This window comes from Cherax quadricarinatus, chromosome 17, assembly GCF_038502225.1.
Source record: "Cherax quadricarinatus isolate ZL_2023a chromosome 17, ASM3850222v1, whole genome shotgun sequence".
In the NCBI taxonomy this organism is placed as follows: domain Eukaryota; kingdom Metazoa; phylum Arthropoda; class Malacostraca; order Decapoda; family Parastacidae; genus Cherax; species Cherax quadricarinatus.
The window spans coordinates 22,333,809-22,361,678 of record NC_091308.1 but is presented as its reverse complement, the minus strand read 5'-3'; the positions used below and the strand labels follow the sequence as shown (position 1 = coordinate 22,361,678).

The 27,870-nt window shown below is 45.0% G+C and overlaps 1 protein-coding gene across 1 annotated transcript; it reads right to left on the bottom strand.

Annotated features, from left to right (window-relative positions):
* Nucleotides 1–27,524, bottom strand: LOC128686336 (uncharacterized). Its single transcript, XM_053773172.2, has 4 exons — nt 27,087–27,524; nt 24,771–25,191; nt 17,868–18,182; nt 1–1,372 (listed from the first exon to the last, which is right to left on the bottom strand). The coding sequence occupies exons 1-4, from the start codon at nt 27,522–27,524 to the stop codon at nt 1,293–1,295; spliced, it is 1,254 nt and encodes a 417-aa protein (XP_053629147.2). The 3' UTR covers nt 1–1,292.
* Nucleotides 27,525–27,870: the final 346 nt, after the last annotated feature.

Here is a 27,870-nt window from a genome sequence, read left to right as displayed (position 1 = left end):
TGTTCCAGTGACTGGTGTAGCAAGTGTTCCAGTGACTGGTGTAGCAAGTGTTCCAGTGACTGGTGTAGCAAGTGTTCCAGTGACTGGTGTAGCAAGTGTTCCAGTGGCTGGTGTAGCAAGTGTTCCAGTGACTGGTGTAGCAAGTGCTGTTCCTGAGAACTAGCTGAGCAAGCAATTTGCAAATAAAGAATTAAAATACACCATAAAGGTTGGCTAGATACACTGCTATGACTGACTGACCACTGCAACCTTAACCTTATTTCAAGAAGTACTTCTCGAAAACCTGTTAACCATAGATCTCTTAGACCATAGTATTGATGGTAGCATAAGTAGTAGCAGCAGCAGTAATAGTAGTAGTAGTAGTAGTTCTTGTGGTGGTTGTTTAAATCCCATCTCTGCTTCTGCCTATTCTATTAAATGACCACTTGCGTCTTTATAATACACGATTTTTTCGAATAGACGTTTTCAAGGCGGCAGTGCGGCGAGAGGACATGAAGGACGGGAGAGAGAACTTTCTGTTATACCATCCTTGCTTCAACTATCCTGACATGAGAAGAGTTACAGAGTGCAGGTAGTCCTTTTCTAAGACACTGCTTTATGGTGATCCTTTGTTTTTAAAAGATGCGGGGAGCCTGCTACCGCATCTTTTGATGTGATATTAACTGGTTTACTGGGTAAACCAATTAACCAGAGGAAGGCCTCTCTCAAATGACCAACATCTTTATGGAGATCTTCATCTATGATTACAACTCGTATCAGTTACTGATACGGTTTCTCCCGACGAACAAAACACTACCACCATCAATCTCGGTAGACAGCCTCGATGTGAACTATATAAGGCCTTGTGGTATCTGCCTTTCCATATACAACATTAGATATGAGAGGCCAGGAAGGATGCGTAGGACTGCAGCTGTGAGAAGAGCTATGCTGCGATTCGTGTAGCAGTTGTAAGCTAGGTGAGTTGACTAGGTTAGATTAAACAGTGATAGTTCTGTTGTGTGGTGACCACAGCAGCGGGCGCTGCCCCCTTGCCCACCAGGGTACTCTCATCACAACTAAGTACAAGACACACTATTAATATAGAATCCAAAAAGTATTTAAGAATGAACACTTGAAACTTGAATCACAACTACAGAGTCAGGAAGGTTCATCTAGGTTGGTAGGTTGGGTACTGATGTGAGACGCAGGAACGTTGTTTGATTGGTGGTAAGTTATTTGTAAGCAGGTGGCATCACGGGGGCCAGGCAGAGTCACAAGGAAGCAGAAGACGTCACTAGGAGCACAAGACATCACTACTTGCCAGAATTCATCATTTGCTCCTTGAGTTTCCCGTGGTTGTTCTTGGCGATGTAGTCCGGTAGTTCGATACCCACTGTGGAAGAAAACTCTGTTAGTGCACATATCAAATTATCTTGCAGAGTTTGTGGGGGTTGAGCTCAAGCTCCTATACCCCCTTTATAACTTAAAATCAGATAACGTTGTTCAGTTATGTCAAAAACTTTTGAACCCATGTGTTGATTTATTCTGTGAGTAATTTTATTTTGATGAATATGACGCGAGTCACCAGGTGCAACACTTCGGTATCCAAACTGCCGAAATATTTCTCCAGCACAACAGACTTTTTTTTAGACGAATGCAAGTGAATATAACACTGAAGAAATGGTAGTTTTGAGGTAACCAGTCCCTCAACCGTGGTAGGAAGTAGTCAGTCCCTCAAGCTTGAGGATCTAACCACCTCCTACTAAGGTTGAGGGACTGATCAACTCGTAACTACTTCTAATGTCTTTTGTTTTATATTCGCCTGTACCTGACTGTGCCGCAACCGAAATGTTGCTGCACTATAGACAGCCAGGTGTTGCACATGTCTTTTATTCATCAACATGTGGCTATTGTTTGCCATTATTGAAATGATATTTAATTATATGTTGTTTATTTAGTTCATTTCAGAGACTAAGAGTTCTAATCAAACTAAACTAATAACAAAGTGAATCTCTCTCCAACTACATTAACTTGACCCACGATCGATGCAGCTCTCAGCTCCTGATAAACAACTTGATGAATAATTATATCTAGGTTAAGAGAGGCAGCAGCCAGACCAGCCCGGGAACCTAATCTGGGTTGTTTTGGTTGTGAATAAAATGATCTACTACTGTGCTACATGTTACATTTAATTTATAATTCAAAAGTATTAGTAGTAGCGATATAGAACCCCAGTAGCAGTGATATACAACACAGTGGCAATTATATACAACCCCAGTTGCCTCCCCTTCTTCCTGGATATCAACAGATAGAGGCAGCAACACAGAGACGAGGCTATAACAAACATTTAGGATATAAACAAAAGCAAAAACAAACAAATGATCTTGGAGGCATTACAATCACAAGAACATTAAATCAGAGGAACTTGGGTCCACAAACTGGAAAAAATCGAGAAAGGCTAAAAGGAAAAGTGTTCAAATGAGTCAAAGAATACGTACTGAAGAGTGTGGGTGAGGGTAGAAGATAACAGCAGGATGAGACACAGTGAGAGGCCCCAGGATCGGCACTAGGATCATTGTTTTTCTACGTACAATATAGATCCGACATGATGAAGAATTTGACACATGTGCAACATCTGGGTATCTTTATTTCTAGATGTTTCGCCATCCAGTGGCTTTATCAATACAATTAAAGGACATTGTGTGAAAACTGTAGAACTATGTACAAAAGATGGGTTAATAAGTCCCTCAGCCTAGGAGTTAGCGAGGAGAACCGTAGTATTGAAGAATCTGAAGCACCAGCAGGAAGCTTTAGTCACAACATCATTAGTGGATGCAAGTGTAGTTTGTCTTATAATTCCCTTCAGATATCTCGACAAAAAATATTTCAGGATACTTGTACACGATCTGTGTCAGGGCTATTTTAGAATATGTAGGAGCAGTATGGCATCCACACCTGAGAAAATATGTTCAGAAGCTAAAGAAAATTCAGAAATATTCAACTAAGTTCATTCCGTAACAGGAGAGTTGAACGAATGAAGAGATACTCAAGAAATGTAACTTAACCTCAGATAATTAATCACTGTAGACAAAACAGAAAGAGAGACTGCTTGAAATGAAAGGAAAAAAAAAAACAGGTAAGTAAGAGGAACGTTAGGAAATATTTCTTCACTTTTTCAATGGTAAAAAGTTGGCACGAACTGGATGAGGTGATGGATACAAATTTTAACATACCTTCAAGAGAAAGTATGTTGGGACCCAAAAATCCAGGAATCAGTAAATGCCGGCTAATTTGAAAGCTAACAGGCGTAGCCAGGAGGTGAGTCTGGATCTCCGTAAATCTTCTGTAACTCTTACGTGCACATTAAGATGAGGATAACATCACATCAACACCAGCTGAAAATCACCTCACCACCAGCTCAATATCTCACCCAATACCTGACTTCCACCACAACAATGTGTGTCATGTGTGGCACCTGGGGGGGAGGACTGTCTTCTGGCTGCCATTACGTAATTGAGAGTGTCACAAAGATAGGAAGATCAGTCAAGGTGTGTGTGTGTGTGTGTGTGTGTGTGTTCACCTAACTGCGGTTGTGGGGGTTGATTATCAGCTCCTGGCCCTGTCTCAACTATGTAGAATCAGTTGTACCAGTTGACTATCTTGCAGCATTTGGTGACCATATCCAGATGATCGTGAAAGGAGTTTGCTACCATCACTCCTCTTCTATATCATTCCATTTTCTATCCAAATTGTAATTGAAAGAAGTATTTACTGACATTCCAGTGGTTCCTTCCAAATATCCTCCTGCACTTTTCATCCCTATCTTTCATCACTGATCTCTCCTGCTTCTTCTTTTCTTCTTCTTTTTCTTTTTTCTTCTTCTTTCATCTTTCTCCTATGCCTGTCTTCTCGTCTTTTCTCTTATGTTCTGTGAATCAACTCTGGTATCGTCAAGTCTGACATCAAATAACTTCTGACGAGCTACGGACACACAGATCATCCACTTTTTTGTCTTCTGTTTTATTTCTGTTGTGGAATTCTACAAGGTTGGTGAGACGTCTGACTTTACCCGTGTTGCTGGTCACTTATAATTCAATTCCTCTTCAGGTGCTCTAATGTTCTTCAGGTGCTCTAATACTCTTCAGGTGTTCTATTTTTCCAGGTGCTCTAACACTCTTCGGGTGCTCTAATACTCTTCAGGTGCTCTAATACTCTTCAGGTGCTCTAATAATTTCCAGGAGCTCTAATACTCTTCAGATGCTCTACTAATTACCTTCTTGTATAGAGTACAGACGTGTTGCACACGCTGCACGTCTCCATGCCCCCTAAACACTGGGTAATGGAGGTCATGAGAAGACAGCGCTCACAGTGTTGTGAGTACAGCTCCTGATCCCACCGATTCTGCTGACTTTGTTCATATTCATCGTGGTGTGGCCTCCCAGGCCCTCATACTTACTTCTGAAGCTGTGCAAGAAGCTTCCTTCCTCCAATTCCTCATCTACCCCATTCAGCTTGTCTAATATCCTCCAGAGAGTTATAAACAAAGTGTTTTCTAACAGCCCTGAGGTTCATCTGTAGCCCCTCTGTGTCTTCAACCGTCCAGAAGTCTGTCTGACGGTCTCTCTGTCTGTTTGTCCGTCTGTCTGTGTGTCTGTCTGTTCTCTCAGATTCTTAAAGGATCGTAGCTGTCATGTTCTTGTGTTTCTTTATCCTTCTCGCCTTCACCCTTCAGAGGGCCGCCTTCATACCGACGAAGGGGTCTTGATCTATAAAATAGTGTACATTGGTACATACATTCACATGCAAAGACACACATACATATGCAAAGTATATACATGCGTAGATACATACATATATGAATACATATTTTAATAATTTGCTACAATAGAATTTATCACCACCTTCCACCTGCGTACATTGAGGTAGAGGAGGCTGGGCTTATGGAATACTGGGATACTTTTCCAGGATCACGCAGCGACTAAAATACGTCTAGTTTTTTAAGTCTCTGGCAAGTGTTCACAGTCATTAATAATATTTTTCTTTAATCACTTACAAAGGCAATTGTTTACGAAGAAATTTCTCGCTTAACTATTAGTAACAATATATCAAAAATTATATACAGTGATGGATCTCAGCAGGAGTCTACTGGCAGGACTACATCTGCTCTTGTTGTCACCTCCAGCAGGAGTCTACTGGCAGGACTACATCTGCTCTTGTTGTCACCTCCTGCAGGAGTCTACTGGCAGGACTACATCTGCTCTTGTTGTCACCTCCAGCAGGAGTCTACTGGCAAGACTACATCTGCTCTTGTTGTCACCTCCTGCAGGAGTCTACTGGCAGGACTACATCTGCTCTTGTCACCTCCAGCAGGAGTCTACTGGCAGGACTACATCTGCTCTTGTTGTCACCTCCAGCAGGAGTCTACTGGCAGGACTACATCTGCTCTTGTTGTCACCTCCTGCAGGAGTCTACTGGCAGGACTACATCTGCTCTTGTTGTCACCTCCTGCAGGAGTCTACTGGCAGGACTACATCTGCTCTTGTTGTCACCTCCTGCAGGAGTCTACTGGCAGGACTACATCTGCTCTTGTTGTCACCTCCTGCAGGAGTCTACTGGCAGGACTACATCTGCTCTTGTTGTCACCTCCAGCAGGAGTCTACTGGCAGGACTACATCTGCTCTTGTTGTCACCTCCAGCAGGAGTCTACTGGCAGGACTACATCTGCTCTTGTTGTCACCTCCTGCAGGAGTCTACTGGCAGGACTACATCTGCTCTTGTTGTCACCTCCAGCAGGAGTCTACTGGCAGGACTACATCTGCTCTTGTTGTCACCTCCAGCAGGAGTCTACTGGCAGGACTACATCTGCTCTTGTTGTCACCTCCAGCAGGAGTCTACTGGCAGGACTACATCTGCTCTTGTTGTCACAGCAGGAGTCCTGGCAGGAGTCTACTGGTCTACTGGCAGGACTACATCTGCTCTTGTTGTCACCTCCAGCAGGAGTCTACTGGCAGGACTACATCTGCTCTTGTTGTCACCTCCAGCAGGAGTCTACTGGCAGGACTACATCTGCTCTTGTTGTCACCTCCTGCAGGAGTCTACTGGCAGGACTACATCTGCTCTTGTTGTCACCTCCAGCAGGAGTCTACTGGCAGGACTACATCTGCTCTTGTTGTCACCTCCTGCAGGAGTCTACTGGCAGGACTACATCTGCTCTTGTTGTCACCTCCTGCAGGAGTCTACTGGCAGGACTACATCTGCTCTTGTTGTCACCTCCTGCAGGAGTCTACTGGCAGGACTACATCTGCTCTTGTTGTCACCTCCAGCAGGAGTCTACTGGCAGGACTACATCTGCTCTTGTTGTCACCTCCAGCAGGAGTCTACTGGCAGGACTACATCTGCTCTTGTTGTCACCTCCTGCAGGAGTCTACTGGCAGGACTACATCTGCTCTTGTTGTCACCTCCTGCAGGAGTCTACTGGCAGGACTACATCTGCTCTTGTTGTCACCTCCAGCAGGAGTCTACTGGCAGGACTACATCTGCTCTTGTTGTCACCTCCAGCAGGAGTCTACTGGCAGGACTACATCTGCTCTTGTTGTCACCTCCAGCAGGAGTCTACTGGCAGGACTACATCTGCTCTTGTTGTCACCTCCAGCAGGAGTCTACTGGCAGGACTACATCTGCTCTTGTTGTCACCTCCAGCAGGAGTCTACTGGCAGGACTACATCTGCTCTTGTTGTCACCTCCAGCAGGAGTCTACTGGCAGGACTACATCTGCTCTTGTTGTCACCTCCAGCAGGAGTCTACTGGCAGGACTACATCTGCTCTTGTTGTCACCTCCTGCAGGAGTCTACTGGCAGGACTACATCTGCTCTTGTTGTCACCTCCTGCAGGAGTCTACTGGCAGGACTACATCTGCTCTTGTTGTCACCTCCTGCAGGAGTCTACTGGCAGGACTACATCTGCTCTTGTTGTCACCTCCAGCAGGAGTCTACTGGCAGGACTACATCTGCTCTTGTTGTCACCTCCAGCAGGAGTCTACTGGCAGGACTACATCTGCTCTTGTTGTCACCTCCAGCAGGAGTCTACTGGCAGGACTACATCTGCTCTTGTTGTCACCTCCTGCAGGAGTCTACTGGCAGGACTACATCTGCTCTTGTTGTCACCTCCAGCAGGAGTCTACTGGCAGGACTACATCTGCTCTTGTTGTCACCTCCAGCAGGAGTCTACTGGCAGGACTACATCTGCTCTTGTTGTCACCTCCTGCAGGAGTCTACTGGCAGGACTACATCTGCTCTTGTTGTCACCTCCTGCAGGAGTCTACTGGCAGGACTACATCTGCTCTTGTTGTCACCTCCAGCAGGAGTCTACTGGCAGGACTACATCTGCTCTTGTTGTCACCTCCTGCAGGAGTCTACTGGCAAGACTACATCTGCTCTTGTTGTCACCTCCTGCAGGAGTCTACTGGCAAGACTACATCTGCTCTTGTTGTCACCTCCTGCAGGAGTCTACTGGCAGGACTACATCTGCTCTTGTTGTCACCTCCTACAGGAGTCTACTGGCAGGACTACATCTGCTCTTGTTGTCACCTCCTGCAGGAGTCTACTGGCAAGACTACATCTGCTCTTGTTGTCACCTCCTGCAGGAGTCTACTGGCAGGACTACATCTGCTCTTGTTGTCACCTCCAGCAGGAGTCTACTGGCAGGACTACATCTGCTCTTGTTGTCACCTCCTGCAGGAGTCTACTGGCAAGACTACATCTGCTCTTGTTGTCACCTCCTGCAGGAGTCTACTGGCAGGACTACATCTGCTCTTGTTGTCACCTCCAGCAGGAGTCTACTGGCCGGACTACATCTGCTCTCTCCTCCAGCAGGAGTCTACTGACTACATCTGCTCTTGTTGTCACCTCCTGCAGGAGTCTACTGGCAAGACTACATCTGCTCTTGTTGTCACCTCCAGCAGGAGTCTACTGGCAGGACTACATCTGCTCTTGTTGTCACCTCCAGCAGGAGTCTACTGGCAGGACTACATCTGCTCTTGTTGTCACCTCCAGCAGGAGTCTACTGGCAGGACTACATCTGCTCTTGTTGTCACCTCCTGCAGGAGTCTACTGGCAGGACTACATCTGCTCTTGTTGTCACCTCCAGCAGGAGTCTACTGGCAGGACTACATCTGCTCTTGTTGTCACCTCCAGCAGGAGTCTACTGGCAGGACTACATCTGCTCTTGTTGTCACCTCCAGCAGGAGTCTACTGGCAGGACTACATCTGCTCTTGTTGTCACCTGCAGGATTCTACTGTCAGTAATAGATCTGCTCTTGTTGTCACCTCCAGCAGGAGTCTACTGGCAGGACTACATCTGCTCTTGTTGTCACCTCCAGCAGGAGTCTACTGGCAGGACTACATCTGCTCTTGTTGTCACCTCCAGCAGGAGTCTACTGGCAGGACTACATCTGCTCTTGTTGTCACCTCCTGCAGGAGTCTACTGGCAGGACTACATCTGCTCTTGTTGTCACCTCCAGCAGGAGTCTACTGGCAGGACTACATCTGCTCTTGTTGTCACCTCCAGCAGGAGTCTACTGGCAGGACTACATCTGCTCTTGTTGTCACCTCCTGCAGGAGTCTACTGGCAGGACTACATCTGCTCTTGTTGTCACCTCCTGCAGGAGTCTACTGGCAGGACTACATCTGCTCTTGTTGTCACCTCCAGCAGGAGTCTACTGGCAGGACTACATCTGCTCTTGTTGTCACCTCCAGCAGGAGTCTACTGGCAGGACTACATCTGCTCTTGTTGTCACCTCCTGCAGGAGTCTACTGGCAGGACTACATCTGCTCTTGTTGTCACCTCCAGCAGGAGTCTACTGGCAGGACTACATCTGCTCTTGTTGTCACCTCCAGCAGGAGTCTACTGGCAGGACTACATCTGCTCTTGTTGTCACCTCCTGCAGGAGTCTACTGGCAGGACTACATCTGCTCTTGTTGTCACCTCCTGCAGGAGTCTACTGGCAGGACTACATCTGCTCTTGTTGTCACCTCCAGCAGGAGTCTACTGGCAGGACTACATCTGCTCTTGTTGTCACCTCCTGCAGGAGTCTACTGGCAGGACTACATCTGCTCTTGTTGTCACCTCCAGCAGGAGTCTACTGGCAGGACTACATCTGCTCTTGTTGTCACCTCCAGCAGGAGTCTACTGGCAGGACTACATCTGCTCTTGTTGTCACCTCCAGCAGGAGTCTACTGGCAGGACTACATCTGCTCTTGTTGTCACCTCCTGCAGGAGTCTACTGGCAGGACTACATCTGCTCTTGTTGTCACCTCCTGCAGGAGTCTACTGACAAGACTACATCTGCTCTTGTTGTCACCTCCTGCAGGAGTCTACTGGCAGGACTACATCTGCTCTTGTTGTCACCTCCAGCAGGAGTCTACTGGCAGGACTACATCTGCTCTTGTTGTCACCTCCTGCAGGAGTCTACTGGCAGGACTACATCTGCTCTTGTTGTCACCTCCTGCAGGAGTCTACTGGCAGGACTACATCTGCTCTTGTTGTCACCTCCTGCAGGAGTCTACTGGCAGGACTACATCTGCTCTTGTTGCCACCTCCTGCAGGAGTCTACTGGCAGGACTACATCTGCTCTTGTTGTGAAGGTGACTCCTTGATTTTTACTGATTCTCTGTCATCACTGAAGGATTTTTATTCACATAATGACTAACAACATGATCACTGGTGATGTTAGGAAGAGGTATTAACAAGATGAAAATTTAGACACATGTACAACACTTGGATGTTTTCATTTGAAACGTTTCGCCAACCAGTGGATTTTTCAGTTCAATACAGAAGTAATATACGAAGATGAGGTACTCAACGAGTACATTATTTACATTATTTACATAGGTAATAAGTCTCTCAGCCTTATTCTTCAAGGCTGAGAGACTGATTATATCATCTCCTACTGTCTTCATATATATTATCTCTCTACTGACTTGAAAAAGTCGCTGACTGATAATACGTATATATTCACACGAAGATACCCAGATGTGCACATGTGTCTGGTTCTTCTTGTCAGGAAGCGCACTTGTCTCGCGATCAACAGACGGAGGATCATGCCTCCGTATTGCGCTGAATGATCCGCATGGGTTTAGCGCTTAACATGAATACGAGAGAGAGAGAGAGAGAGACAGAGAGATTATCAGTAAATATATTCATAAGTCAGAGAGAAAGGAATTAATGTACAATTATTATGGATTCCATCACACACTAAATTATTCTTGCTTTGATAAATTGACAAATTAGCCAAAGAGGAAGGAAAAGTTGAATATAATATTGGTATATCTATGTCAAGTATTAGGAATAATATTAAAAGAGAATTAAAGACTTGGAATGTCACAGGAATGTGGTTAGAAGCCTCAGTAAATATATAACTCACTATGATAACATCAACGTAGATAAACATGTTTACCTAGCACCTTGCTCATGATACATCAGGTCCAGGTTGTGTCAGGATCTCATATGTGTCATTATGTATCAGGTTCTGGGCGTGTCAGGATAGCGTATGTGCCAGGTGTCATGATACATCAGGTCCAGGTTGTGTCAGGATCTCGCATGTGTCAGGTGTCACGATATATCAGCTCCCGGGCGCGTCAGATCCTGAGATGTATCAGTTGTCCTGGTGTGTCATGACAGTGTCAAGTACTCAGATGTGTCAAGTGTGAGTGTATCACGTCAAGAGGTGAGGTGGATGTGACAAAGGAAGGAAAAAGTGATGAGGTGTGAGAGATGAGGACACTAGTCATGCCTCAGGGAAGATGGTCGACGCCTCACACTAACCAAGATAATCACCTCTCAATTAATGTTAACTTCTGCTGGCACAAAGTGACGAGTCGCTCACGGCGCAACAACATCATGACCTCCACGAAAAAAAAAGATCTGTTCCCAGTGGCAAGTGTGCATACAAGCACGAGAGATACAAACATGAACTCTGACGGTACCGATAGTGTTGAAACACTGCAAAAATACATTCTGTTACTCTCAATTGAGTTAAAATGTTACAAACATGACCTCTAGCAAACATGACTTCTAGCAGTGCGGAAACGTTACAAACATGACCTTTAGCAATGCAGGTCGTGTTGAAACTTTGCAAACATGACCTCTGCTAGCACCGATCATGTTAAACTGTTGCAAACATGCACTCTGGCAGTGCCAACAGTATTGCATCTTTGCAAACATGCTCATTCCATCTTTTCTCATTTATACTTCATATTTCGTTTCACCTCAGTGTCAGTATACGCTAGATAAACCTCGACTTTGATGAGAGATGAGGATGGATAACAGCTCTTTGTCTGCAAATTCAAAGTTGAATATACATAGCAGTATAAAACATGGGTGCAATACACTCAAAGTTATCTACATTCTACCTCACTATTATATCTACATTCTTTCTCACTATTATAATGACTACATTCTACCACTCCCTACAAAAGCAAAAGACTCAGCAGGTGGTGCAACATCTCCCAGTGAAAAGCAGCGGAGCCATGAGTACGCTGAGAGACAACGCAATAAGTGTCAGGGGCTCAAGACTATTCAATATCCTTTCAGCATACATAAGGAGGATTACCAATAGACCCCTGACTGTCTTCAAGAGGGAGCTGGATAGGCATCTAAATCAGTACCTGACCAGCCAGGCTGTGAGTTCATACGTTGGTTTGCGTGCAGCCAGCAGTAACAGCCTGGTTGATCAGGCCCTGATCCACCACGAGACCTGGTCATAGACCGCGCGGCGGGGGCGTTGACTCCTGAAACGACTTCCAAGGTATACCTCACTATTATAATATTCGACTAAGCAAGTGTCCTAATTTTGCTTGCATCAGATAAGTCAGCTGTAGATGTGAATCCAGATCTACTCCTGGAAGGGAAAAATAACGTAGAAACTTCGGCGGCAATATATATATATATATATATATATATATATATATATATATATATATATATATATATATATATATATATATATATATATATATATACAAACTGGTTGAGGGTAAAGTGACGTGGGAGTGAAGAGAGACGTGTTATACAATGATGCTGCAGCTCTCTGTGTAGAGCTCTGTCAAGTGTTCTGTGTAGAATTCTACATAGAACTCTATCTAGAGTTCTGTTGAGAATTCTTTGTAGAGTTCTGTCTAGGGTTCTACGTAGGGCTCTATTTTAGAGTTCTGTGTAGACTTCTTTGCAAAGCTTTATGTAGCATTCTACGTAGAGCTCTATATATAATTCTATGCAGTATTCTACGTAAAAGATCTTTGTAGAACTCTACTTAAAGTTCAACGCAGAGCTTTAAGCAGAAATTTATGTATAGCTCTACATAGAGCTCTATGGAGTTCTGTGTAGATCCATATATATATATATATATATATATATATATATATATATATATCTATATATATATAGAGAGAGAGAGAGAGAGAGAGAGAGAGAGAGAGAGAGAGAGAGAGAGAGAGAGAGAGAGAGAGAGAGAAGAGAGAGAGAAAGAGAGAGTGCTATACCTGGAGGTTACCTGGAGGTTATTCCGGGGATCAACGCCCCCGCGGCCCGGTCCATGACCAGGCCTCCCGATGGATCAGGGCCTGATCAACTAGGCTGTTACTGCTGGCCGCACGCAGTCCGACGTACGAGCCACAGCCCGGCTGATCCGGCACTGACTTTAGGTATCTGTCCAGCTCTCTCTTGAAGGCAGCCAGGGGTTTATTGGCAATTCCCCTAATGCTTGATGGGAGGCTGTTGAACAGTTTTGGGCCCCGGACACTTATGGTGTTTTCTCTTAGTGTACCAATGGCGCCCCTACTTTTTATTGGCGGCATTTTGCATCGCCTGTCCAGTCTTTTACTTTCGTAGGGAGTGATTTCTATGTAGAACTCTATTGAATGGTATGTAGAGTTCTATAGAGTGCTATGGAGAACTCTACTGAATGGTATGTAGAGCTCTATAGAGTGCTATGTAGAGCTCTATAGAGTGCTATGAAAAGCTCTATAGAGTGCTGGGTAGAGCTTAATAGAGTGCTATGTAGAGCTCTATGGAGTGCTGTGTAGAGCTCTATAGAGTGCTATGTAAAGCTCTATAGAGTGCATGGAGAGCTCTATAGAGTGCATGGAGAGCTCTATAGAGTGCTACGTAAACCTCTGTACCTGTCTTGTTTTCGATCACGTTGCTACGTCATTAGTACTGATGATACATCAAGGCTGGCGGCACGCTGCTGTGTCTCTCTATGTGTCCTCTTAAGCTAACATAATGCGTCACCTTTGGGAATCTGACCTAACACTGGAGGGGTGTGGCAGGTGACACATGACATTAGAGGGGTGTGGCAGGAGACACGTGACACTAGAGGGTTGTGGCAGAAGACACATGACGCTAGAGGGGTGTGGCAGACGACACATGACACTAGAGGGGTGTGGCAAACGACACATGACTCTTGAGGGGTGTGGCAGGCGACACATGACACTAGAGGGGTGTGGCAGGCGACACATGACACTAGAGGGGTATGGCAGGCGACACATGACACTAGAGGGGTGTGGCAGACGACATATGACACTAAAGGGGTGTGGCAGACGACATATGACACTAGAGGGGTGTGGCAAGCGACACGTGACACTAGAGGGGTGTGGCAGGCGACACATGGCACTGGAGGGGTGTGACGGGCGACACATGACACTAGAGGGGTGTGGCAGGCGACACATGACACTGGAGGGGTGTGGCAAGCATAACCTGACACTGGAGGGTGTGGCAAGCGACACATGAAACTGGATGGTGTGGCAAGCGACACATGACACTGGAGGGTGTGGCAAGCGACACATGGCATTGGAGGGTGTGGCAAGCGACACATGAAACTGGACGGTGTGGCAAGCGACACATGACACTGGAGTGGTGTGGCAAGCGACACATGACACTGGAGGGTGTGGCAAGCGACACATGAAACTGGACGGTGTGACAGGCAACACATGACACTAGAGGGGTGTGGCAAGCGACACATGACACGAGAATCGAAGTATCGTACCTACAACAATTCACAAACAACTCACACTAAAGAGAGGAAACTTATGACGACGTTTCGCTCCGTCCTGGACCACTGACGAAGCACAGTGGTCCAGGAGGGACCGATACGTCGTCTTAATTAAGGTTGAGTGGTGCGGATGTTATACCGGTCAAGACGGTGGTGTCCACCAGGCGCGTCACTCAACACTGAAGTCGTTCAGAAGAGCCAAATTTAAGTTACTATACAGGAAAAAAAGGATCACACCATTAAAAAAAATAAAATAAGAAAATCTGTACCAAGGAACTCCCCCTCCCCCTACCCCTTATCACCCCCCCCCCTCTTATGCAGGTTACACGGGTGCTGGAGGTTTGTAGCTGATCGGCAGTGATTTGTTTCAAGCTATGGCACGGGTACAAAATTCGTCTGTTTAACATTGACCAACGACCACCTGTACATGTCAGGCTCTGCATGACCAATTGCCTAGTGACGCTGCCCCAGAGTTGAAGGTTTGAAACTGATCGGATGAGTCGTTCTCAAGTTATAAACTAAACATCTACCTTTGTTGTGTCACTTACCAGTGTCACCTGTGTCACTGGTAGGTGACACAGCATTGATGAAAGAGGTGTCAGGTGACATGGGTAGGTGACACAACACTGGTAGGTGACACAACACTGGTAGGTGATACAACACTGGTAGGTGATACAACACTGGTAGGTGATACAGCACTGGTAGGTGACACAACTGGTAGGTGACACAACACTGGTAGGTGATACAACACTGGTAGGTGATACAACACTGGTAGGTGATACAACACTGGTCTCAGTAGTAGTAACCAGTTACCAGTAACCAGTGTACCAGTAGATGACTCACTACCAACCGTCTCTGCCTGAGTCACTGTCTGTATTCATATTGCCGCTGACCTCAGCAGTATTTCAAAGACCCCAACATGTGGGTACTGGGGTTAGTCAGTTATACGAGAGTGAGCAAGGAGGTAGGCCGGCTGTTTGGCGCTTCCCACATTATCCGTAATTATACGTACTACCAGCCTACGTGAGTATTACTTTACCCTATCCACGTGTTCGAACCCCACATGATAAATGGTGGCAACGGTGTGCGATCGTGGATTTAAGCTTTTTAAGGGTATTTCAAGACGTTAGAAGACTGTTTGTGAGTAGCCGGCGGGTCAAAAGGTGAACCGTCTCCCCCACCAGCTACTCGTTCCCCTCACAACCTCCACCCTGTAGCCTGCAAGCCTGTTGCAGCCGCTTCAAGCTTCCTGGCTTAGTTCGTGTGCTAATTGCTTCAATCTCCGAGGGGTTGACCCGGATTTTGCAATTAAGCCAGACAGTAAGCCAGACTGTGGAAGTGAACGCCAGTCAGCCTATCATCCAGCCTGTCTCCTGTCATCCACCTGCTCCTCCGTGCTGTGTGCATCATTATACGTCTTCCAGTCAGCCATTCTCGTGGGTTAAGCCAGTCAGCCGACCCAGCTTCTAACCCAGCTGAGAGCGAGAAGTAAGCCACGCAAGTTCCTCTGGAAGTTCCTCTGAAGTATTGTTTCATATATCGCTTTGTGCTCCCAGTTGGATGCCAGTTGGATGCTAAGAGTGGTCTTCACCATACTTATGTATGTTATAATGTTCAATTGTTGTGTACTTCGACATTGTATAGAATCAGCCCAAGCCGTACACCTGCCATCTCTAGTTTGTATTAGTTGTATGTCGGGACGACATACGTTAGCGTCGCCGAGCTCTCAGTAGTAGTAACCAGTTACCAGTAACCAGTGTACCAGTAGATGACTCACTACCAACCGTCTCTGCCTGAGTCACTGTCTGTATTCATATTGCCGCTGACCTCAGCAGTATTTCAAAGACCCCCACATATGGGTACTGGGATTAGTCAGTTATACGAGAGTGAGCAAGGAGGCAGGCCGGTTGTTTGGCGCTTCCCACATTATCCGTAATTATACGTACTACCAGCCTACGTGAGTATTACTTTACCCTATCCACGTGTTCGAACCCCACATGATACTGGTAGGTGACACAACTAGTAGGTGACACAACACTGGTAGGTGACACAACATTGGTAGGTGATACAACACTGGTAGGTGATACAACACTGGTAGGTGATACAGCACTGGTAGGTGACACAACATTGATGAAAGAGGTGTCAGGTGACATGGGTAGGTGACACAACACTGGTAGGTGACACAACACTGGTAGGTGATACAACACTGGCAGGTGATACAACACTGGTAGGTGATACAGCACTGGTAGGTGACACAACTGGTAGGTGACACAACACTGGTAGGTGATACAATACTGGTAGGTGATACAACACTGGTAGGTGATACAACACTGGTAGGTGACACAACTGGTAGGTGACACAACACTGGTAGGTGACACAACACTGGTAGGTGATACAACACTGGTAGGTGATACAACACTGGTAGGTGACACAACTGGTAGGTGACACAACACTGGTAGGTGATACAACACTGGTAGGTGATACAACACTGGTAGGTGATACAACACTGGTAGGTGACACAACTGGTAGGTGACACAACACTGGTAGGTGATACAACACTGGTAGGTGATACAACACTGGTAGGTGACACAACTGGTAGGTGATACAACACTGGTAGGTGACACAACACTGGTAGGTGATACAACACTGGTAGGTGATACAACACTGGTAGGTGATACAACACTGGTAGGTGACACAACTGGTAGGTGACACAACACTGGTAGGTGACACAACACTGGTAGGTGATACAACACTGGTAGGTGATACAACACTGGTAGGTGATACAACACTGGTAGGTGATACAGTACTGGTAGGTGACACAACTGGTAGGTGACACAACACTGGTAGGTGACACAACTGGTAGGTGACACAACACTGGTAGGTGACACAACTGGTAGGTGACACAACACTGGTAGGTGACACAACACTGGCAGGTGACACAACACTGGTAGGTGACATAACAGGGGTAGGTAACACAACAGTGGTAGGTGACACAGCACTGGTAGGTGGCACAACACTGGTAGGTGACATAACAGTGGTAGGTAACACAACAGTGGTAGGTGACACAGCACTGGTAGGTGACATAACAGTGGTAGGTGACACAGCACTGGTAGGTGACATAACAGTGTTAGGTGACAGCACTGGTATATGACACAACAATGGTAGGTGACACAACACTGGTAGGTGACGGAACACTGGTAGGTGACGCAATACTGGTAGGTGACATGGGTAGGTGACACGGGTAGATGACACTGGCAGGTGGCACTGGTAGGTGACACTGGTAGGTGACACGGGTGGGTGACACGTTTAAGTGACTTGTAGGTGACAAGGGTGGGTGACACGTTTAAGTGACTGGTAGGTGACACTGGTAGGTGATATAGGTAAGTGACACCGGTAGGTGACACAGGTAGGTGACACAGTTAGGTGACATAGGTAGGTGACACTGGTAGGTGCCTCAGATAGGTGACACAGGTAGGTGACATTGGTAGGTGACTCAGATAAGTGACACAGGTAGGTGACACCGGTAGGTGACACAGGTAGGTGACACAGTTAGGTGACATAGGTAGGTGACACTGATAGGTGCCTCAGATAGGTGACACAGGTAGGTGACACTGGTAGGTGACTCAGGTAAATGACACAGGTAGGTGACTCAGGTAAGCGACACAGGTAGGTGACTCAGGTAAGCGACACAGGTAGGTGACTCAGGTAAGCGACACAGGTAGGTGACTCAGGTAAGCGACACAGGTAGGTGACTCAGGTAAGCGACACAGGTAGGTGACTCAGGTAGGTGACACAGGTAGGTGACATATGTAGGTGACACAGGTGACACGTCAACGCTTACGGTATCTTCTCTTGCTGGGTAGCAGCGTGTAGATATGAGGTTGGTCTTGGTAGTAAGGTGCTGGGGGCAGCAGCTGGTTGCTGGATCCTGGGGGTGAGACCACCTTGTCACCACCTGACACGCCCACCTCGCCGCCAGCTGGCTTGATGTCGTACTCCAGCTGGAGAGGCAGGAAGATATGGGCAGGAAGTCCGGTACTGAGTACTATCAGTGCCAGTAACACCACTCCCACACACACTCTGCTGCCCCCCACGCCCACACACACTCTGCTGCCCCCCACGCCTGGCATCACTGCTGCTGCTGCACCTCTCATGTCTATAATAAAGATAACTTTTCATTATCAAATAAAACTGAGAATGAAGAATAAAACTCAAAATACCATGGCAGGAACAATTCACCAACAACCCGAACTCTGAGAGGAAACTTTGATGGATGTTACTGTCCGTGATGGACCGGATATGGCAGGACAGTGGTCCAGGACCGACCCAAACATCCTACAAAGCTTCCTCTATAAAAGTGAGAGTTATCATTGAAAAGTGAACACATGAAGATTGTGATGCCACCTTAGCTTATATGATTGTTATATGTCAGCAGTAATAACTAGTTATGGTATATGTTAGCAACAATAGCTAGCTGTGTTATATGTCAGTAAGACTAGCTAGCTATATTACATGTCAGCAACAACAGCAAGTTGTTGCTGATTCTATGTCATCACTGAAGGTTCGTGACTCACATAACGACTAACATTATCATTGGAGAAACCAAATATAGATACTCAAAAATCGGGGAAAAAGTAATTAATGTACATTTTCATCATACATGGAATTACTCCATAATAAAACTGACATGTTAGCCAAAAAAAAGTAACCCGAGTGAAAATGTAGAATACATCTTTGGTGTCTAGCACTAGGAATAATAATAGGAGAGAATTAAAAAATGAAATTGAACTTAATAGGAATGCAATCAGAAGCCTGAGTAGATTTATAACCCACTATGATAACAAGAACGTAGATAAGTACGTTTATGTAGTGGCCAGGCTTAGGCTTAGTTACAAGTACTTCTGGCAGTTTGGCAGACACACACATGATGATTAAACCAAATATACTATAATAACAGTACGATAACCTATGTTTTATGTCAAGATATCTTATTAATGAAAACAAGATTCCAGACACATTAAGCAAATTTCCTAAATCTGCTTGCAACTGATAAATGAACTGTAGATATAAATCCAGACGTATTCCTGAAAACACTTTTGAGGCCTAGTTCCTAGGCCTTTTGTATATCCATATGTTTGTGCATAATAAACTAGTAGCTTCGGTGGCAAAACCTAGGAATCTATATCGTTATAATTTGGTCAACTTTCACCAATAGTTTGACTGACCAGGGCATCAACAAGAAGTCCTGGTCTAAGACCAGGTCACAGGTCTGGAGTTTTCTTTCTTATTGATATACTTGGTCAGGAAATGACTTCACTCACTCACCCACTGACTATAAACCCAGAAATACTAATCTTAATCTTAAAATAATAAATCCTAACTAGTCATAAGTTTGCCTATGATACTCCAATATAGACACTTTGTATTGTGCCAAAACAAAAGCATTCACATTGCTAAACTCACAAATTATGATGTAGTCATTTAGCCTTAATACCTTAATCTGTAAGGATTTAATGTTAAGAATTAATCTAAGTCTGCTCGAAATGCCTAGCCAGGCTAGGTGTCCTAGTGGCCCCCTCTGTAATTAGTATTTTATAACATGTAAACCACACAATACCCAAAACCTGTAAACCCCACATTGTAACCATTATAGAGAATAAACTTGAATTGAATTGAATTGAATACATTTGTATTGCAGTCATTGTGCCAGGATGCGACATACAGCAGTTTCCTAACACCCAGGTACCGATTGTCACTGCTGAGTGATCACAGGTGTTCAGGAACTACCAGCTGGACCTGGTTTTCGCATCCAACATATTCATTGCTTAAGGTTCTCCAAGAGCTTCGATAGAGTGATCGCAGCTTGTGAGCGATCACGTGTATAGCTTCCCCTTGTGTACGGATGGTGACATCTGCACCCGACTTTGTGTATGGATGGTGACAACTGCACCCCACCTTGTGTACGGATGGTGACAACTGCACCCCACCTTGTGTATGGATGGTGACAACTGCAGCCCACCTTGTGTACGGATGGTGACATCTGCACCCCACCTTGTGTACGGATCGTGACATCTGCACCCCACCTTATGTACGGATGGTGACAATTGCACCCCACCTTGTGTACGGATGGTGACAACTGCAGCCCACCTTGTGTACGGATGGTGACATCTGCAGCCCACCTTATGTACGGATGGTGACAACTGCACCCCACCTTATGTACGGATGGTGACAACTGCAGCCCACCTTGTGTACGGATGGTGACAACTGCAGCCCACCTTGTGTACGGATGGTGACAACTGCAGCCCACCTGTATGGATGGTGACATCTGCACCCCACCTTGTGTACGGATCGTGACATCTGCACCCCACCTTCTGTATGGATGGTGACATCTGCACCCCACCTTCTGTATGGATGGTGACATCTGCACCCTACCTTGTGTACGGGTGGTCATATGTGCACCCCACCTTGTGTATGGATTCTCACATGTACCCCACTTTGTGTATGGTCACATGTGTACACCGCCTTGTGTATGGATGGTCACATGTGCACCCTACCTTGTGTACGGATGGTCACGTTTGTATGACATCTGATGGAAGTATCACATGTGTGTTATATCCTCTGTACGTGTGATCACGTGTCTACCATATCTTGTGAATGAACAGCCATGTGTGTGTTACAGCTTGTGAACGGAATGTCACGTGTGTAGCAAAGGCAAATTCAATTGGCATATCTTTTTAAATTTTCCCGATTTATATATTGGTCGAACAATGCGTATTCGAAGGATGAAGAGTGAAGTTCATTGAAAACTTTACCAAACTCTGTAACAAAGTTTATATATATTTTAACATATTTTCTTGCCATGAGAGGTCGTGCACAGCGACTAAGAAAATAATGTAAATTATTTTCTCCATACTCCACTGTACATGAAAATGTTCCTCAACTTATAGAGCCAGGATGGTCTAACACAGGATGGTCTAACACAGGATGGTCTAACACAGGATGGTCTAACACAGGATGGTCTAACACAGGATGGTCTAACACAGGATGGTCTAACACGGGATGGTCTAACACAGGATGGTCTAACACAGGATGGTCTAACACAGGATGGTCTAACACAGGATGGTCTAACACAGGATGGTCTAACACGGGATGGTCTAACACAGGATGGTCTAACACAGGATGGTCTAACACAGGATGGTCTAACACAGGATGGTCTAACACAGGATGGTCTAACACGGGATGGTCTAACACAGGATGGTCTAACACAGGATGGTCTAACACAGGATGGTCTAACACAGGATGGTCTAACACAGGATGGTCTAACACAGGATGGTCTAACACAGGATGGTCTAACACAGGATGGTCTAACACAGGATGGTCTAACACAGGAAGGTCTAACACAGGATGGTCTAACACAGGATGGTCTAACACAGGATGGTCTAACACAGGATGGTCTAACACAGGATGGTCTAACACAGGATGGTCTAACACAGGATGGTCTAACACGGGATGGTCTAACACAGGATGGTCTAACACAGGATGGTCTAACACAGGATGGTCTAACACAGGAAGGTCTAACACAGGATGGTCTAACACAGGATGGTCTAACACAGGATGGTCTAACACAGGATGGTCTAACACGGGATGGTCTAACACAGGGTGATCTAACACAGGATGGTCTAACACAGGATGGTCTAACACGGGATGGTCTAACACAGGATGGTCTAACACAGGATGGTCTAACACAGGATGGTCTAACACAGGATGGTCTAACACAGGATGGTCTAACACGGGATGGTCTAACACAGGATGGTCTAACACAGGATGGTCTAACACAGGATGGTCTAACACAGGATGGTCTAACACAGGATGGTCTAACACAGAATGGTCTAACACAGGATGGTCTAACGCAGGATGATATTTAACACAGGATGGTCTAACACAGGATGGTCTAACACAGGATGGTCTAACACAGGATGATATTTAACACAGGATGGTCTAACACAGGATGGTCTAACACAGGATGGTCTAACACAGAATGGTCTAACACAGGATGGTCTAACGCAGGATGATATTTAACACAGGATGGTCTAACACAGGATGGTCTAACACAGGATGGTCTAACACAGGATGGTCTAACACAGGATGGTCTAACACGGGATGGTCTAACACAGGATGGTCTAACACAGGATGGTCTAACACAGGATGGTCTAACACAGGATGATATTTAACACAGGATGGTCTAACACAGGATGGTCTAACACAGGATGGTCTAACACAGAATGGTCTAACACAGGATGGTCTAACGCAGGATGATATTTAACACAGGATGGTCTAACACAGGATGGTCTAACACAGGATGGTCTAACACAGGATGGTCTAACGCAGGATATTTAACACAGGATGGTCTAACACAGGATGATATTTAACACAGGATGGTCTAACACAGGATGGTCTAACACAGGATGATATTTAACACAGGATGGTCTAACACAGGATGGTCTAACACAGGATGGTCTAACACAGGATGGTCTAACACAGGATGGTCTAACACAGGATGGTCTAACACAGGATGATATTTAACACAGGATGGTCTAACACAGGATGGTCTAACACAGGATGGTCTAACACAGAATGGTCTAACACAGGATGGTCTAACGCAGGATGATATTTAACACAGGATGGTCTAACACAGGATGGTCTAACACAGGATGGTCTAACGCAGGATGATATTTAACACAGGATGGTCTAACACATTATGATATTTAACACAGGATGGTCTAACACAGGATGGTCTAACACAGGATGATATTTAACACAGGATGGTCTAACACAGGATGGTCTAACACAGAATGGTCTAACACAGGATGGTCTAACACAGGATGATATTTAACACAGGATGGTCTAACACAGGATGGTCTAACACAGAATGGTCTAACACAGGATGGTCTAACGCAGGATGATATTTAACACAGGATGGTCTAACACAGGATGATATTTAACACAGGATGGTCTAACACAGGATGGTCTAACACAGAATGGTCTAACACAGGATGGTCTAACGCAGGATGATATTTAACACAGGATGGTCTAACACAGGATGGTCTAACACAGGATGGTCTAACACAGGATGGTCTAACACAGAATGGTCTAACACAGGATGGTCTAACGCAGGATGATATTTAACACAGGATGGTCTAACACAGGATGGTCTAACACAGGATGGTCTAACACAGGATGATATTTAACACAGGATGGTCTAACACAGGATGGTCTAACACAGGATGGTCTAACACAGAATGGTCTAACACAGGATGGTCTAACACAGAATGGTCTAACACAGGATGGTCTAACGCAGGATGATATTTAACACAGGATGGTCTAACACAGGATGGTCTAACACAGAATGGTCTAACACAGGATGGTCTAACACAGGATGATATTTAACATAGGATGGTCTAACACAGAATGGTCTAACACAGGATGGTCTAACACAGGATGATATTTAACACAGGATGGTCTAACGCAGGATGATCTTTAACACAGGATGGTCTAACACAGGATGATATTTAACACAGGATGGTCTAACGCAGGATGATCTTTAACACAGGATGGTCTAACACAGGATGATCTTTAACACAGGATGGTCTAACACAGGATGATATTTAACACAGGACACGCAGGATGATCTTTAACACAGGATGGTCTAACACAGGATGATCTTTAACACAGGATGGTCTAACACAGGATGATCTTTAACACAGGATGGTCTAACACAGGATGATCTTTAACACAGGATGGTCTAACATAGGATGATCTTTAACACAGGATGGTCTAACACAGGATGATCTTTAACACAGGATGGTCTAACACAGGATGATCTTTAACACAGGATGGTCTTTAACAAAGGATGGTCTAACACAGGATGATCTTTAACACAGGATGGTCTAACACAGAATGATCTTTAACACAGGATGATCTAACACAGGATGGTCTAACACAGGATGATCTTTAACACAGGATGGTCTAACACAGGATGGTCTAACACAGAATGGTCTAACACAGGATGATCTTTAACACAGGATGGTTTAACACAGGATGGTCTAACACAGGATGATCTTTAACACAGGAGGGCCTTTAACACATGACCTTTAACACAGAAGGACCTTTAACACAGGAGGGCCTTTAACACAGGAGTCTTTAACCCAGGAGGGTTTTTAACCTAGCAGGGTTTTTTAATAGAGGAGGGTCTTTAACCCAGCAGGTTTTTTTTTTTAACCCAGGAGGATATTTAGCCCAGGATGGTCTTTAACAAAGGAGGTTCTCTAAGCCCACAGGGGCTTTAGGCCAGAGGGTCTTTAAGCCAATAGGGTCTTTAAGCCAGGAGGGTCTTTAGCCCAGGAGGGTTTTAAACCAGGATAACCCAAGAAAATGTGGCTTACCTTCTTTGAAGTACTTCACTTCTCTTCCCTAAGACTTGAGCAAAACAGCCTACTAACATCTAGGTGCCTATTTACTGCTAGGTGAAGTGGCAGCAAGGGTAAGGAGATTTGTCCATACGTTTTGACTAGCCAGGAATTAAACCCTGATCTTTTCGTCTGTGATCTGAACTCTCAACTACTGAACTAAAAGTAGCATAAAAAAATAATTACTAGTAAAAATTAACAGATTTTTAAGCATTAATTAGTCTTTGTAGCGACACGGGGCAATCTCACCAGCGGTATCATGGAACAATTGCAACAACCTGGATGATTGGAACACCGTTGAAGTCGCTGCTGGTGTAGGAGATACAGCCTCTGCTGCTGCTGCTGGTTTGGGAGACAGTCTTCGCTGCTGCTGGTGTGGGAGAGACAGCCTTTGCCGCTGCTACTGGTGCGGGAAAGACAGCCTTTGCTGCTGCTGTGGGAGAGACAGCCTCTGCTGCTGCTGATGTGGAGAGACAGACTGCTGTTATTGATGTGGGAGAGACAACCTTCGCTGCTAATGGTTTGGAAGATGCAGCCTTTGCTGCTGCTGGTGTGGGAGAGACAGCCTCTGCTGCTGGTGTCTGAGAGACAGTCACTGGAGGAGAGCTGGCGCCAGAGTGAGGGTGATACCGTCACCTCCAATTGACGGACCTCAAGTGATTCTCTCAACACAACGTTGCTACATTTGTAAGTTGCCGCCTACCCGTTGGTTCATCTACTCCCCCGCATCGCTCCTCCCCACCAATGACAGGAAGGCCTCCAGCGCTCAAAATGCATCGACCAATCACAGCGTTCTTCAGGAGGGCGTCGGCCAATAGAAAACATCCGCGCGTTTTGGAATTGCGTTGGCGGCTTTTGAAAGCTACATGTAAATGTTGCATAATAACAAAGTATATATATTTTTCCGCTTATAATATTATTATTATTATTATTATTATTATTATTATTATTATTATTAATAATAATAATAATAATAATAATAATAATAATAATAATAATATTTTATTTTGACATGATATATAGTTGTACAAAGGAATATAATAATTAAGTGTACATGCCAAAGCCCCTTGTATGCAGAGCATTTCGGGCAAACTTAAAATTAACTTAAGATTAATTAGGCTGTAACAGACTAAATGGTCATTAGGTGAGTTACAGTAAGTACAAGAGTACTGAGTATTAATAGGTAATGCTATAGGGCTTTAATATGTCTAGTAGAGAAGTTTAGTAATGAATAATTACAGTTTTGAATTATTTTACAATAGAACAATTTAAATAATTTACGATATGAAGTATTATATTTTAGTATTCAAGACAATGAAATCTGAACATCCTGATTGTGAAGTAATGAGTACATAATTGAGCAATCTAGAGCACAATATTCTAGAGCTCATTACTCTATAATTTGTTCACAATATTCTTCAGTATTGTAAATACCTTTGTAACTTGTCAATTGACCAGATTGTGAGTTCATTACCTTTGTAAATTGTGAGTTCATTACCTTTGTAAATTGTGAGTTCATTGCCTCTGTAACTTGCTCAGCTATCAAAACTTTGGAGTCCATTGGTACTTTTTTGTGTTGCATAATAAACATATTAAACTAAACTAAACTTTTGAGTAAATGGTAGGTATTAAGTACGGCTTGTCTAGTTAATTTTGGGTGATGAGATTTCTGAGTAGGGCTTTAACTGATTTGCAGGCAGCAGGGGTCCTTTAGTGTGTTCTGGTAATGAATTCCAGATCTTCGGGCCCTTTACGTGCATAGTACTTTTGCGCAGAGAGATGGACACAGGGGATATCGAAAAGTGATTTGTGTCTTGTATTATGGTTGTGTGCTCTGTTGTAGTTAGCAAATAGAAGTTTGAGAGGAGGGTTTATATTTGAGTGTAGTGTTCTGTGCATGTAGTAGGCACAATAATAAGTGTGGATGTTTTGTATATTAAGTAAGCTAAGACTCCTGAAAAGCGGAGGAGTATGCTGTCTCTCACTGCAGTTTTTTGTTGGGTTATAAAAGGTTTAAGGTGATTTGCTGTGGTTGAGCCCCCATGCACAACTACCATAGGTGAGGTAAGGGTAGATGAGTGAGTGGTATAGTGCAAGAAGAGCTGTTCGGGGTATTTAGTACCGTATCTTTGAGAGGCTGCCTACTGTTTTGGAGACTTTCTTGGATATGTGCATTTGGAATTTAAGATTGCAGTCTATGTGGAGACCTAGAAAATTGCCCTCTGTGTGTCTAGAAATGGGTGAACCATTTATCAGTATGTTTAGCTGTACATTTGTAGCTCTGTTTCTAAACAGCATAAAATCGGTTTTGTCTATATTGAGAGTAAGTTTGTTGGTGGTCATTCAAGTAGATATTTTTAGTAGTTTGGCATTTAGAGTGTATGTAAGTTTGATTGGGTTTGGGTGAGAGAAGACTTTAAGGAGTTTAGATGTATTTGGGAGATCATTGAAGTAAATGAGAAAGTTGGTTGCTTCCCACCGTTTAGTTAATGGTGAAATTTATATTTGATGGATTATTTGCCTTATATACTAAAGTGATTTATTTTAAATATTATTATGACTCCTCAGAAAGCCATGATTATTTTTTTTTTTACAAAAGCCTGAGTTGTCAGGGATGGTGATTTACTAGTGTGGTGGTCCCTGGTGTGGTGGCCCATGATATGGTGATCCATGGTGTGGTGGTCTCTGGTGTAGTGGTTCATGATATGGTGATCCATGGTGTGGTGGTCTCTGGTGTAGTGGTTCATGGTATAGTCGTCCCTGGTATGGTGGTCCATAGTATGGTGATTCATGGTGTGGTGGTCTTTGGTGTAGTGGTTCACGGTGTAGTGGTCCCTGGTGTGGTGGTCCATAGTATGGTGGTCCATGGTGTGGTGGTTCCTAATGTGGCGGTCCCTGGTGTGGTAGTCCCTAGTGTTGTAATCCCTGGTGTGGTGGTCCCTAGTGTGGTAGTCCCTGGTGTGGTAGTCCCTGGTATGGCAGTCCCTGATGTGGTGGCAAATGGCATGATGGTCCCTGGTATGGTGGGCCATGGTGTGGTGGTTTCTGGCGTTGTCCCTGGTGTGGTAGTCCCTGGTGTAGAGTCATGGTGGGGTGGCTCCTAGTGTGGTAATCCCTGGTGTGGTGGTCCATGGTGTGATGGTCCTTGGTGTGGTGGTCCATGGCGTGGTAGTCCATGGTATGGTGGTCTCTGGTGTGGTAGTCCCTGGTGTGGTAACCCCTGGTGTAGTGGTCCCTGGTGTGGTGGTCCCTAGCGTGGTAGTCCCTGGTGTAGTGGTCCCTAGTGCAGTGGTCCTTGGTGTGGTGATCCCTAGTGTGGTAATCCCTGGTGTAGTGGTCCCTGATAGGGTGGTTCCTGGTGTAGTGGTCTCTGGTGTA